Below are 15,713 nucleotides of genomic sequence, written 5' to 3'. Positions count from 1 at the left end.
GTGAAAAAAACTTCCTCTCAAAAAAAAAAAATTTTTTAATTTTAATCAAAGCCAAATCAAAGCTATTTATGATGTTAATAATTTATTCCTGCAGGCTATTGATGCACTGGAGTGGTTCCAAGGAAGAAGAACTAGAACTCTTAGAGAAGAAGCTAGCATTGATTAGACAGGGAAAGAGAAAACCTAAACAGAGCAGCATGATAGCTTACTTCAGATGCCTGAACTTTTACATGGAAAAAGGAGTTCTTTATCCTGTGTTAAGCCCAAAATATAAAACTAGGGTTCATGAGCGAATGATAGCATTGGTGAATATCAGGTTAGCATTAGCTCTTAAGAGCTGTTTTAAACCTACAAATGAACCCTCTGAACTAGCACACTTGTTATTGGAGGTATTCACGCAGAGGGTGGATCTTCTCACTGTCAGATCTTCTAGAGAATATTTGTGAATGAATTATAGAGGGTTGCATTAGATTACTTTGATCTATTTCTTGTATGCTTCATTTCTTGCCCCTATTCATCTCTTTCTCACCTTCTTCCCGCATTCACCTTTCTGTCCTATTACATTGTGAATTCCTTAACAGGTGCAACTTTTTTTTTTTTGTTTTGACTGACAAAAATTTTGTACATAGTTTTGTCATAGGGTAGTAAAGGGGGTATTAAAGATATCATTAAGCTTCTCCTTCTCTCTCCCTGAATAATTAAATCTAAAAGCACTTGGGGTTGGGCCCACATGTGGAAGGCATGTGAGTAAAGGTGGTAATGTCCTTGAAAAAGAAGCCTGTGATACTGGGTTGGCATTGGTGTATCCAGGTATGAATGCATGGTTTTCAGTGAGTATAGATACACAGATAAATATGAACATAGGTATATGTATATACATATATTTCTTACCCCTGTCCACTGAGAAATCTTGAGAGCAGCGATAGCTGATTAACATTGGGCATGCTTAGCTTTTGATACCAAATTTTATTCTCCACTAGGAGGAGAATAGAGCTTTGGAGAAATGGCTGGTTCCAGGTCTGGGACAGGGAAAGTGTAAGAATAGCCTGGAATGTTTTGTAGTGACAGAACATAAAGACATGCTCGAAAAATGATGAAGACATATCAGAAGGGTGTAGAAGCCAAGTTGAGTTCACTGGCCAAACTTGGGATAATCTGAGCACGAAAATAAATAATGATTACAACCTATTGAATAAAATAGGAATTAATGAGTCTATACTGATGTAAAGAAACAAATGAATACATAAATGAGGGATAGGGAAAGTTCTACCTTTGCATAGGTTGCCAACTAATAAATATTGAAATGGATACTAAACTTGGTGGGTGAAAATTTGGTGAAGAACAAGGTATTTACATAATCTTGAAGTATCCCTTTACAAAATACTTGTTAAATATAAGAAGAGGAATAGTACCTCTACGCTGGAGAAGTCTGGCCAACACCAGCCTTAAATATGTGATCATGACCAGTTGTGAGACATACCATGTCAGAATCCTGAACCACCCGATAAGATGCAGTGAATACATAGCATCTTTCTGAGATGAACATGCCAAAAATATACAAACTGAACTCACCTATAGGGAAATAGATATCTGACAACTCAAATGGAGGAACGCTATAAAACAACTGACTTGCAGTTTTCAAAAGGTTAAAAAATACCAGGAAAGAACAGATTGTATCCTTTTGTTTAAAGGACATTATTGGGACAGTTGGTAGAACTTGAATGGTATCTGGGTTAGTAAAATATCACTGTTAATTTCATAATTTTGATGACTATGAGTAAGTAGGATTATGTCATTGTAGAAGATAAAAAAGTGGAATAATCAGGTATGTTTGCAACTTGCTGTCATGACTTGGGAAGAAAATACTTTGTGTTTTACTTGGAATTTTTCTGTAAGTTTTAAAATTATTTAAACATACAAATTAAAAATATATATAAACTTGAGATACTGAATCCTAGCCAGTACATGAAGTCAAGAAAAGGAAATAAAATGCATACAGGTTGGAAGGGAAGAAATAAAAATGACCTTATTAGTAGATGACATGTAGAAGATCGCAAAGAATCTACCCAACAATGTCCTGGAAATAATAAGTGAGTTAAACGAGGTTGTGGGATACAAGGTCAGCATACAGAAGCCAATTGTATTCCTGTATATTAGCAACAAACACGTGGAAACGAAGATTAAAAACACGTTGTTTACAGTTGCTCTAAGAAAATGGAATATGTTGGAATAAATCTAACAAAATATGTATAGGACCTGCATGTTGAAAGCACCAAACATGCTGATAAAAGAAATCAAAAGATGACCTAAATACATGAAAAAGGCCTACCATGTTCATTGATCGGAAGACTTAGCATACTGAGTCAGTCCTCCCCAAATTGTTCTATAGATCTATAGTGACTGATAGTGTCAAATTGTTCCTAAAGATCTAACACAATTTCTGTCAGAATTTCAGGAAGATTTTTTCGTAGATAAAAACAAGCTTATTCTTTTATGTGGAAAGGCAAAGGAACTAAAATAAAATGGCTAAAATGATCTTGAAAAATAAAAACTAGAAGAATCACTCTACCTAATTTTAAAACTTAATGCACAACTACAGTAATCAAAACAGTGTGGTAGTGGCAGAGGGATAAATACATAAGTCAGTGGAACATAATCTAGAAATAAACTTGTAAAAGTATGGTGAACTGATTTTTTGACAAAGGTGCAAAGCAATTTAAAATGAAATCTCACACCTTACACAAAAGTTAACTGAAGATAGATCATAGATGGATCATAACGTAAAAGCTTTCATAAGAAAATGGGAGAAAATTCAGGATGTAAGGCTAGATGAAGAGTTCTTAGCTATGACACCTAGAGCGCAATTCATTTAAAATATCAATAATTTATACTAAATCAAAATAAAAAACTTTTGCTTCTCAAAACACCCTGTTAAGAGGACAAACAGATGAGTACAGACTTGGAGAAAATGTAACCACATATCTGACAAAGAACTTAGATCTGGACTATATATAGAACTCTCAAAATGCAACAGTAAAAAGAAACAAAAACCCCAGTTAGGAAATGGGCAAAAGATATGACACAGATGGCAGATAAGCCTATGAACATATAAAAAACTTCATTAGCCATTAGGAAAATGCAAATTAAAATCATGGTGGTGGGATGTCACTAGACAGCTACTAAAACAGCTAAAGTAAAGAGATCACAATACCCTAAAAATGCAGAGAAGCTGGATCTCATATATGGCTGGTGGGAATGTAAACTGGTACAGCCACTCTGGAAAGTAGTTTGGCAGTTTCTTAAAAAGCTGAACGTATACTTAGCTTATATGACCTAGCACTTGCACTCCTGGGCATTTATCCCAGAGAAATGCAGTCATATGTCCACACAAAAGTGTGTGCATGAATATTCACAGCAGCTTTATTTGTAGTAGTCCCAGATTAGAAACAACTCACGTGTCCTTCAGTGGGTAAGTGGTTAACTATGGTACATTCATAACACAGACTACTACTCAGCAATAAAAAGGAAGAAACTTGACATAACAACATGGGTAGCTCTCAGAGGACTTATGCTGGGTGAAAAAATCCAGTTTCCAGTGATGACATAGTACATGATTCCATTTATATAACATTCTTGAAGTGATGAGAATTCTCGAGAGGGAGAGCAGGTCGGTGGTTAGGGATGGAATGGGGAAAAGTGTGCCTGCCAAGGGGCACACAGAACCTTTGTGCTGATGGAATAGGTATGTGTTGTGGTGGTCATGTGAATTTGTTTGTGGTAAAATGGCACAGAACTGTATACACACAAATGAGTGCCGGTAGAACTGGAGAAATCAAAATAAGGTCTGTGGATTGTAGCAGTGTCTTTTCATGCTTCTGAGTTTGATGGCCTTCTGGAACTAGGACCTGGACAGCGCATTGCTACGAGTGGGGCTCTGTGATGAGCCTGACAGCGTCCCTGGCTGCAAAGAGCTTAATTCTGGCAAGAAGGCTGCTACTGGTCAGGCCTGGGTGCTCCTGTTGCCTTCCGCCAGCGGAGCTGATCAGAATCTTGCCCTAAGAGGTCCCTCTTAACAGCCACAGCACCTTGGGTGGGCTGGTCTGCCCTAGAGCACTTAGCTGGGTGGAGGGAGCTGTGGAAGCGTGCAGTGGGGGAGTGCTGGAGTCCAGGACAGTTAGCTGTACTCAGGATTGGGGTGAGGGTGTGGTTGTTGCTAGATTAAAATGCAGATACATGATCAAGTAGAATTTTGAAATTCCTTTAAATGTTTAAGGTAAAATAGGAATTACCAAGGAATTTTGTACTTTAATACCCTCTTAGGGTATTAAGGAGGGTTTGTCAGTGAAAATAAGAAGGACTGGTCCACTCGAGCCAGTGATTTTGACAGACAAGAAAACAGACCCCAGAGTGCCCCTTATCATAGGACTGTCGGCGACTGGGATGCTGATAGTGTTTCTCAAGTAGTAGTCACCCTTTTCTGGGAAATCGTGACTATGTCTGAAATTATGTAGGTTGGTAGAGCCAAAACAGAGAACAGAATCCACATCTTTAGATCCCTCAAACTCCCCTCACCCATGTTTTTCATCTGCACCGCAAAATTCCAGGTACCTGTACTAAAAAGTCTTGAAGGTTTCTGTGCTTTTCCTTTTTGCTGAATTAGTTTACACTTAAGAAAGTCAGTTAACGTCATTTCATTTCGTGCTTATGTTTGAGAATGGGTTGATAGTGATTTGTCATTCTAACAAAATTCTAGCAGGTTTAGGAATTTGAATATGTGAAAATCTTCTGGAATTCATCATATAAACAATGTTTGAATACTTGCTGACTTAAATTGTTATGACACTCTACTAGGTAGGCCCTCTGAGAAAATGGAAGTAGCAGCCCTTTTTCCCTGACAGTCAAATTTAGGAGAAATGATCAGTACAGGATTTCTTGACTCTCCGAACCTAAACTGCAGACTGCTCCTCTCCCCTTTGTCCCCGTGGCTCAAGCCACATTCTTCATGTCCCTCAGACATGTTAGGTATGTACCACCTTAAGGCATTCGCCGTTCTCTGTGCTTGGTACACTGTTAACTAAAATATCCCTGAGACTGACCCCTTCCAGATCTGTGCTTACATGTGACCCACCTGGGTGGTCAGCCACAAGGCCCATCCTGACCACCCTGTTTAGAATTGCAACCTGCCCCTCTCCCCAGCGCTGTGAGTCCCGTTACTCTACCTTTTTTTTTCTTTTTAGCATTTATTACTTATATACTTTACTTAGTTATGCTTATTGCTATATCACCAATATAGATATTTGGTCTACATTGTTTGCATGGTGTCTCATGGGCCTTTGGATGTGATGAAAGTAAAATCTTTTCCCCTAAGTCCCTCTACCTTCAATTTGTTTAGGCTCTACCTCTCCTAGAAGCAGAGTCTGAGTTTCAAAGAAAGTGGTGCAATACTGCTGGGCGCTGTGGCTCACTCCTGTAATCCCAACACTTTGGGAGGCCGAGGCAGGTGGATCACCTGAGGTCGGGAGTTCAAGACCAGCCTGACCAACATGGAGAAACCCCATCTCTGCTAAAAATACAGAATTAGCCGGGCGTGGTGGCACATGCCTGTAATCCCAGCTGCTCGGGAGGCTGAGGCAGGAGAATCGCTTGAACCCAGGAGGTGGAGGTTGTGGTGAACCGAGATCGCACCATTGCACTCCAGCCTGGGCAACAAGAGCGAAACTCCATCTCAAAAAAAAAAAAAAAAAAAAGAAAAAAAAGAAAATGGTGAGATACTTACTGATTATTTTAAAGTGAAGATTAGTATGTCTTATTTTATACAAGCTACCAAAGAGGAAAAATGTCCGTTTTCCAAACTAATGAATTTTACCTATTTTATAAAGACATTCTCAAGTATTCTGTTCATTGCAGACTCTTGGGGACAGATTAAAGAGGACTTTTTCAATTAGGAGATTTGTGGAATCGAATTTAATTAGTGACATTGTCCTGTCAAGCGTAGGATCTTGAAATCATGATGGGTTGAAAGACACTGATGATTTCAAGGACAGTAAACTATTGTTTGGAAAAGGTTGAACTTAACCAAATGTTCCCTAAACAATGTATACTTTATTAGCAAAGTTGTAATGGTGCTACCTTGGAAATACTCTTTCCATTCCCACTGCCACTACTTGATTCAGGCCTCATCACCTCTTGATTAAGCTTTCAGTGTATTGGTGTATGAAGTTGCCTTCCTCTTTGTTCAGTCCATCTTGTATGCTGCTGAGAGTTATTTTCATGAAAATCAAGTGTTTATACCAGTCCTTTAAAGAGCTTCATGGGGCCCCTGTCCAGAGCCTGTGCCTGTAGCACAGCCCGCATGCCCTTCAGGGTCTGCCCTTAATGTGTTTGGGGACCTCTCTCTAGCTAGCTCGTCAGCCTTTCTGAATTTGCCAGTCCTGCATGCTACACCATTCCCTTTCATTCCTCTTTATGATGTGCCGTCTGCTGGAATTTCCCCTTCCTGCTGATCTCACTAGGCCTATTCAGGTAGCAATTACTCAAGCTCCTTCCCACAATATTTTAGGCAATAAAGTATCAGTACTCAGAGTCATGGCTTAATAGAATTTCTTTTTTCCTTTTTAAAAGCTTCAAACAAATAATGTCTTACCTTTAGATCCCTATAGGTTAAAATATGTTTGTTGACTAAAAATTGTGTATGATTGCTGAAAGTATTCAACGCAGGGAACAGACCAGTTCATCATGGAGGCATTCCATCAGAGCATCTAGTTAGAGAAGATATATTATGGACTGCATCGTCACAGAAGTGGGGTTTATATGAGAGAGGAGTTGGAAATCACACCTGAGTGGAGAGCAACGTGAAAGGTGATGTCAGCAAGAATATAGGATGTATGGGAAGGATGGTAAAGGCACCAACTGGATGGATCAGGGAGACATGGAATGCAGAATGCAGGAAATAGGTAATCTCTTAAATTGCACAAACCTGGGTTTCATTTTTGTGCTCTAGTGTGTTACACTGATGATGACTTGACTTCCCTGAGTGACAGTGAGATGGGTGTGATCCATATTCATATGCACTTCATAGGGCTGTGAAGACTGAGAGAGGTGACCCAATGACGAGTGTCACACAAACCTGACATGTCGTAGGCACCAAATGGTTCTAGACAGTGGTTCTGGTTGGTTTTGTGGTCAGTTGGAAACCTTTCATCAAGCAGAATTTTCCTTACAGAGCAAACAATTGAAATGTTAATATTCTATGTGTACTAAGGTTTGTATTCTCCATTAATATGGGGGAGTATAAGGTGACCTGGTGTTTAATGCCAGCTTTGTTTTTGGTTCATTGCTCGATTTGTAAGACAGAATGCATGATATTTGTTGTTCGACTATTTTGCTTGCAGGATTGAAGAGAGTTGACATATCTAGAAAATGCTTTGAGTTCTTGGACATCACTATTTGAAAACGTACTAATTACCCTTAGTTGAGAATGGGAAAATCTAAAGGGGAAAAGTCTCTGGTTCACGCTGTACTATTAGAATTGGTCATCTTCTTGCCTGACTTGTAAGTTAAGGATGCTTGATCTTTGCTGTGATTTAACCTGTTCAGGATGAATTGTAACCAGTTACAATGAATACGAATTCTCCTTTCTGTTTGACTTGGAAAACTTTCCAAAAGGAGATGTCTTTACAATAATGATATATTTGGTGAAACCTGTGGGTTGTTTTTTTTTTTTTTTTTAAAGCTTATGATGACAGTATTGAAACAGGAAACTAATCTGTATTGTCAGCACAGCCACAGCTAGCACTAGTCATTTCTTGAGAGGTGGAGCTGTTTCTCAGAAACACGCTGTTTGAGGGTAGGAGGTGAAGGGACTCCTTGTTAGAAATTGGCTTAATTTTAATCCAAGTTATAAACCACTGTTCTGTTTGGGTATTGCATTTCTTCATTCACTCAGTGACAAGAATTAAGGCAGATGATGCTTGTAGAACAATAAATGTATGTTCTTGATAGTTCTGCTACTAGTGCTAGTAGAGGTTGAGAAATAAGATTTCCTGTGAAGTGTGGTTTGGTTGCTTTTGTGGTATCCCATGCGAAAGAGTTTGAACTATCTTTACCTTTCTCCCTTTACTGGATCCTTTAAAAGATAGGAAAGGGTGAGATAACCAGACTTATAAGGATGGTAAAGTATTGTGGGCTTTGGGACTTATACAGCCCAAAGGTTATGGGATGCTGCTGTTACGATAATCTCATTTCAGAGGTTCCTATGGAAGAGGAGAAGGGATGTACCTTTCTGTGTGTTCTCATTCAGAAGTCAAAAGTTTGTTTTTTAATGATTAGTTTACAGATTTGGGGCTGACTGATAGTATCTGGGCAGGGAAAAGAGAACTGTGACTCAGGTTGTAAGGGAACCTGTGTATGCTCTCACAAACTCGAAACCATGTGTTATGATCCTTAATTGGAGAAGAGGCAGTGCCCTTCTTTGTTATCTTCACTAAAGAGTATAAATTATAAAGTCACAGTTTCTCATAAAAAGGCTTTGATAGTTTCACTTCCTGAAATGTGTATATTCACAATCTTTTGCAATAGTTATTTTAAGGTGATGTGTTTGTTATTTTTTTCTCTACTGCCTCTTCTAAATCAAAAAGTTATATATACTTTTTGTTTTGTATTAATCTTTTTAAATTTTTGTTTTTATAATTTTAATGTATTTTTAATTTAAAGTTTTATTTCTCCTTTTTGCTTTAAGATTTTTTTCCTTTTTAAATTGTTTTTCATTTTTCCTTCGTATATGTTTTCTTTTTTTTTTTTTCTTTTTTTTTTTTTTTGAGACGGAGTCTTGCTCTGTCGCCCAGGCTGGAGTGCAGTGGCGCGATCTCGGCTCACTGCAAGCTCTGCCTCCCGGGTTCACGCCATTCTCCTGCCTCAGCCTCTCCGAGTAGCTGGGACTACAAGGCGCCCGCCACCACGCCCGGCTAATTTTTTGTATTTTTAGTAGAGACGGGGTTTCACCGTGGTCTCGATCTCCTGACCTCGTGATCTGCCCGCCTCGGCCTCCCAGAGTGCTGGGATTACAAGCGTGAGCCACCGCACCTGGCCCGTATATGTTTTTCTTAAAAGAACAGAAGAATTAAAATAATATCTAGTGATGTAGGTATTTGAGTTTTGTTTTTAATCAGCCTTGAGAAGAAAATACAGGCTCAAATGACATTTGTAGTTAGTTCTAAATAGTTACAGAGTTTTCGCAAGGATGACCTTTCTTTTTTGGTATTATCTGATAACAAAATAAAAACAAATTTTCCTGAGAAAATTCACTGTTCTTTCGCTTTGGTTGACTCTGTATATTAATGTTAAACAGGAAGCGAGGCCACTGCCAGGGGCTGAGCCCTGCAGATCCAGTGCCCTGCAGGTAGTGCCCTCCTGCCTCCGAGGACTGGATCTGGGCTTTTCTGGTGTGTGGTTACTGTGCTTATAGAGCATTGAGGTAACACCTGGCGCATATTTTACAGATCGAAGGAAAATAACAGTGAATTTTAGTTCAGAGTCCTGAGAGTGAGGTATCAAATACTATGGCTGAAGGTGTTTCTCTGGGTTTACTTCCTGCATAGCTGGGCAAGGGTGTGGGGTGGTGCCATGTGGGGTAACCAGATTCCCAGCACCCTGTGAGGTGGACCTTCTCGGGTTTTATGGATTCCTACCACATGTTAGCTAAATGGCTATTTTCAGTTGTGCAATAGATATGAGTAGCCTTTGGTTAGTGTTCTTTCTGTGATTACAACATGAGGAAATACATTCCTTTGGTGTGATATTTTAGTGGAACTTTAATTTTAAAATCATGTAGCTTTCTAAAACCAGGCATTTTTTTTTTGGTATGTTGTCTAGGAGATACGTGGTCTTTATTTTAATTAGGTTGCTGACCTTTTTACTATTTTACATAATATAACAGTTAAAGGGTGATTAAACTGTTAAAAAAAAAAGTGATTTTTAAAAAAAGTGCTTGTTGACATCATCTTTCCGAGAACACTAGTATATGTGATTTACTATAACAAGATCTTAGTTTTTCCTGTTGGCAAATGACATGTAATATTTACTGAGGTCTTGGGTTCAGTCCAGCAGAAACATCTCAGATAAATTGATGTGTAAAACTAAAACCATTTTACATTTTCTTTCATATGGAGATAATATAAACAGTTTTTTCATTTAAAAGTAAGGAGAGACTGGCTATTTAGTATGAGTTTCTTTGAGAGGGACAACTTGTAATAGTATGCATTCTCTAGAGTTAAACATCAAACACCATGTTTTTAGTTTTATAATTCAGTGATATGCATCCAGCAGTTGTGTGTTGAGGATTCTGAGTTAATTCATGGGCTTTTTCTCCTGGTGTCATGCTTCTCTTGCTTTCCCATCTAAATGTATAAGGTCACATTTTGTAGTTCACATATTTAAATTAGCATAAATTCTCAATCTATGAGATTTTTACTTTTAAAAACTAGAAATATCTCTAAACTGTTAACAGAGTCTAAGTAGTGAAGTATCTTCAGTGGTCTTTTAAAGAATACAGTTGGAATATTCCGACTGTCTTTAAATATCTTCAGCATTTAACCTAAACACCGTTCACTGCTAAAATTTATTTAAATATAGTGGAATTCTTATCTATTGAGAAATGAAGAGGTTGAAATACAGTAACCTCGGAAATCTAGTCTTATCTATTTGAGACCAGTTATCGTTTTGTAGGTAGACCAATCAATCTTTAGGTACCAAGAATCTGAATGATCCTTTTACTTTTAGGAAGGTAAGTACTTTATTCATTTAGCTATGTTTACTTCTGGTCGATTTTTCAAGTCACAGTGGCTAATGTGCTACAAACAGAAGCACTTCCTTTCCAGCACTATAGTAACAAACAAGATTACATTTTATACTCCTTACAAAAAAAGTAGAGAATAGTTTAGGATTTGTCTCAACTCTCTTATGATGCTAATTCATTTTTCTTATTTCTTCTATCTTTTTATAAATACCTAGAATATTAATATGAAGATAAAAAACAGTAATTTTGAAATGACAGTTGTGGCTTATCATTCTCTATTTTCAGATGATCACAGTCGTGTTAAACTGCAAAATGCTGAGAATGATTATATTAATGCCAGTTTAGTTGACATAGAAGAGGCACAAAGGAGTTACATCTTAACACAGGCAAGTAGTACGATACCAAGCAAATGTCTGAAAATGATGTGTTTGTGGTTGTTCTGCTTTAAATCATAGGTAAAAGTATATCTTGACTTCTTTTGGAAATGAAATGGTATTTCAGTTTTTTTCTGACGATGTAATGAATTATGGACATTATAAGGTTTTGAAGCTTTGAGTATTTGAGATAAAAGGCGAGTTATTTTTGATATTACATGTTTTGTGAAGGAAAATTCTTATGAAATGGCTTAGGCCAGTTCTTTGGCAGATTGTGTTCCTTACATTATATCTGACACAGAGCGCTGCTTATGCTTCTTAGCGTCTTCTTTTCTCTTCCCATACCCTGTGGCAAAACCAGAGGCCTTGGACAGCTCTTCTGTAGCTCCCCCTGCCTCGCATGTATCTTCAGAGAGTACACCAAGCCCTGGATGGTGTCTGGTCGTCTTCAAGGACCTGAGCGGTTGCTGAGACCAGGTGCTCCAGAGGCCCAGCTGCAAGGCCTTGTGCTTCCTTTGGCCTTCTGCCCAATTGCCTCTGAGCACATCAGCCACACCTGTGTGCAAGCATGTTTTTTTTTTCCTTCCATTCTGAGATAATAGAGATTTTTGTGTATCTACAGCTACTGTTTATTCATCAAGTAATAAAGACTTGATTATCAACAGTGCTGTCATTTCCCCCTAAAGATTTTTAAATATTCAAAAGATATACCATAATATTTGAGATTTTTGAAAACGTAACTTGAATCAGAATGACTTATTTGAAAGAGAAAAATGTTTGATAAGTAAAAAGAGATGCAGATTAATGTAACTATGAGCTATTATACTATGTCAATTCACAGGAAACTAAAATGCATTATTTTACTTGAGGTAATACAGCTCCTGCAAGTCAAAAAGAAAAAAACAACAGCCCATGGAAAAAACTGGCAAAGGACATAAACTCTTAGTTCAAAGAACCAAACAAAGGTGGACACTTTGCACATAAAGAGATGCTCCATTCATTCAGTAACCAGGGAATGGGCCTTTCACCTGTCAGAACAGGAGAGATTTCAAAGTGTGTAATACTCAGTGTTCAAATACTCTGACCGACCAAGAAAGTCTACTTAGAGAAATACAGTCAGACGTAAAGATATATGTGATCGGCCAGGCGCGGTGGCTCACGCCTGTAATCCCAGCACTTTGGGAGGCTGAGGCAGATGGATCACCTGAGATCAAGAGTTTGAGACCAGCCTGGCCAACATGGCGAAACCCCATCTCTACTAAAAATACAAAAATTAGCTGGGCATGGTGCTAGGCATCTATAATCCCAGCTACCCAGGAGTCTGAGGCAGGAGAATCGCTTGAACCCAGGAGGTGGAAATGGCAGTGAGGCAAGATAGTGCCACTGCACTCCAGCCTGAGCGAAAGAGCAGAACTCTGTCCAAAAAAAGAAAAAAAAAAAGACCTATGTGATCATGTTCATTGCAGTCTTATTTTAACGCATCAGACTCAAGCAATCTGTAAGGGACTGGTTAAATAAGTTAATCATACATATACCATTAGTAATAATTTTTGGAGCTTGGGAATAGAGACTTTGGAGCTTGGGAATACAGACTTTAATTTTCCATTTTCTTCCTTTCTGTAATATTGGAAGTTGTTTTTTATGTGCATTCGTATTTTAAACTACTATTTAGAGTTAAAAATTTTATTTTCTTTTTGAAATACCTACAGTTGACCCTTGAACCATACAGGGTTGAACTGTACTAGTCCACTTACAGGCAAACTTTTTTCAACCAAAAACGTGTCAGAAATATGGTATTCATGGGATGTGAAATCCATGCATACAGAGGGCTGACTCTTTGTATCTGCAGGTTCTACAGGGCCACCAGTGGGGCTTGGACATGTGTGGATTTTGGTATACTGCAGTGGGTGGGGCAGGTTGGGTCCTGGAGCCAGTCTCTTGTGTATATCAAGGGACAACTAATAACATTAAAAAATAGAGAAGAATTACCACCCTAGATCCCTTATCACAACCCTTTCTCCCTCTGCACTGTTTTTCTCCATTATCACTTACTGGTTTTTTATTCTCTTCTTAGTTCTTGAAAACATAGGTCTTTCTCAAGATTCTAAATTACCTCCAGTCTGCACTACAGCCCTTTAAGACCATGGTTTTCAACGTTTGTAACCTAAGACAGGGTAGACTACTGTCATGGTACCTGTGCTTGAATCTTGGTACCAGCATTTCATTGGATATTCACTCACCCAGCAAAGACTTACTGAGACCTACTCTGTGGCAGGCATTGTTTAAATAAAACAGACTTTCATAAAAACCCTATTATGAATTTTACATTCTAGTGGGAAATAAAATTAATAACAGTTAAAAATTTTGTAATAGTGTTTTTACATGCTTTGTATAATTTAAACCTTAGGACAACCCTCTGGTAAATAGTATTACCTTTATTTTGTACATGAGGAATCTAAGGAGATCCAGAGACATTAAATAGCTTTCTTTTTTTTTGAGATGGAGTCTCACTGTGTTGCCCAGCCTGGAGTGCGGTGATGCGATCTCAGCTCACTACAACTTCCGCCTCCCGGGTTCAAGTGATTCTCGTGCTTCAGCCTCCCAAGTAGCTGGGATTACAGGTGCTCACCACCACTCCCAGCTAATTTCTGTATTTTTAGTAGAGACAAGGTTTCACCATGTTGCTCAGGCTGGTCTCAAACTCCTGGCCTCAGATGATCCGCCTGTCTTGGCCTCCCAAAGTGCTGGGATTACAGGGGTGAGCCACCACGCCCAGCCTCCTAGTGATTGTTTTTGAACTTCTTGTTGCTGTGTGTGTCCTGAAGGAGCCCTGCGCATTTAATGCGAGAACTCAGAAGCCTGTGTCTGGGTTTTTCTTCTCTCCTGAATTCCTCTCTATATTTTTCAGATCTCTATTGGATATTTTTACTGGATTTCAAAATCTGCATGTTCTCTTCCTATTTTTCTCATTGGGATTGAAACTGTCCTCATTGTCTGCCAAGTTCTTTCTGATCTTCTATTGCCCCTCCCTTTTTTCAGAGCTCTCTTCAATTACACCTGTCCTGTTGCAGCAGCTTTTTAAGGTCTGCCCTTGGCACCATCCCTGTTACTCTACTGGTATAATCGCCAACTACATCCCTCCACTTCTACCTCACTGATCTATTTGTCTTTTCCCAAATAGGCCCTAAACTTTCATGTACTTTGCCTTATGCTTGGAGGGCCTGGAATGGACCCTAACTCCCTCCCATTCTTCCACATTCCCTCTCTGTATTAGGACCTTTTTCGAGGCTCTTCTGTAGTTTCCTTCCCAGCCTTTCCTGCTCCCGAAGACCTGATGGTTTAATTTACCCATACTCTTGTGCTACTTAACTGTGTCCATTAGTCATACAAGTACTTCTCCTTGCCACCTTTGCAAGCTCTTAAAGAGCCAAGACTGCATCTCAGTCTAGCCCTTGGCCTTGCACCTAGCAGGTTGTTTGTAGTGGAGGATACAGAAAACTAGAGATGCAGTAACCCAGCTCTTCTGATTGTCCTTTGTAGATTATTACTTCAATCATCTTTTTCTTCTGAGTTTTATGAATTAGTATTTTTTTTAAAAGTCACCTCCTTGTTGTATTAAGTCTGTTTTGCCGATGAAGAAAATTGGTAGCATTGCTGGTAAATGGAAGAGCTGAGATGTGAATCTCTGTCCCTCTGATTTAAAAACCTATGGCTAGGCGTAGTGGCTCACCCCTGTAATCCCAGCACTTTGGGAGGCTGAGGCAGGCAGATCACCTGAGGTCAGGAGTGTGAGACCAGCCTGGCCAACATGGTAAAACCCCATCTCTACTAAAAATACAAAAATTAGCTGGGCATGTTGGTGCACGCCTGTAATCCCAGCTACTCAGGAGGCTGAGGCAGGGAGAATTGCTTGAATCTGGGAGGCAGAGGTTGCAGTGAGCTGAGGTCGTGCCATTGCACTCCAGCCTGGGCAACAGAGCAAGACTCCAGCTGTGTTCCTGTTTATTATTTAGTCTTTAGAATCACCAATGGAATGGCATGGGTTGTGATTGTGTGTATACACTAAAGAGTGACCTCACTGGCAATTTGCTACATCCTTTTTTTTTTTTTTTTTCCTAATTAAAGAAAAAGGTATTCATTTTACTGGGGATTTCCTCATTGCTGTTTTTACCTTTAGACTATGTTTTGTTTTGGAAGTAGATCAAGTAATAGAAAAATAAGTTGAGTGAGGAAAACGCTATTCTCAAATATTTGTCAGGATCCTCAGTAGACTTCCAGCATTTTTGCAACTTAACCTTGGTTTATTCATTTAAGTAATATTTATTGAATATCTGCTACATACCAAGGAGTACACCAGGCCTAAAGATGCTTTTAGTCAGCTGGGCACCATGGCTGACACCTGTAATCCCAGCACTTTGGGAGGCTGAGGCAGGTGGATCACTTGAGGTCAGGAGTTCGAGACCAACCTGGCCAACATGGTGAAACTCTGTCTCTACTCAAAATCCAAAATTTAGCCAGGTGTGGTGGTGGGTGCTTATAATCCCAGC

The 15,713-nt window shown here is 39.0% G+C and overlaps 1 protein-coding gene across 14 annotated transcripts in view; it reads left to right on the top strand.

Annotated features, from left to right (window-relative positions):
- The window catches only part of PTPN2 (protein tyrosine phosphatase non-receptor type 2), a 101,522-nt gene that overhangs the window by 36,400 nt on the left and 49,409 nt on the right, over window positions 1-15,713 (top strand). For 11 of the 14 annotated variants that reach the window (XM_055239240.2, XM_063641481.1, XM_063641475.1 and 8 more), the window contains exon 3: window positions 11,078-11,178. In XM_055239240.2, the coding sequence (XP_055095215.2) occupies window positions 11,078-11,178 (101 nt within the window). Of the gene's footprint in view, window positions 1-6,710; window positions 6,954-11,077; window positions 11,179-15,713 lie in introns of those variants that run through there. The other 3 variants (XM_063641482.1, XM_055239249.2, XM_063641465.1) reach the window with 3 other exon arrangements.

Source organism: Symphalangus syndactylus, chromosome 1, assembly GCF_028878055.3.
Source record: "Symphalangus syndactylus isolate Jambi chromosome 1, NHGRI_mSymSyn1-v2.1_pri, whole genome shotgun sequence".
NCBI lineage: Eukaryota > Metazoa > Chordata > Mammalia > Primates > Hylobatidae > Symphalangus > Symphalangus syndactylus.
Note: the sequence above shows the minus strand (reverse complement) of the source record. Positions and strands in the feature narration are given on the sequence as shown.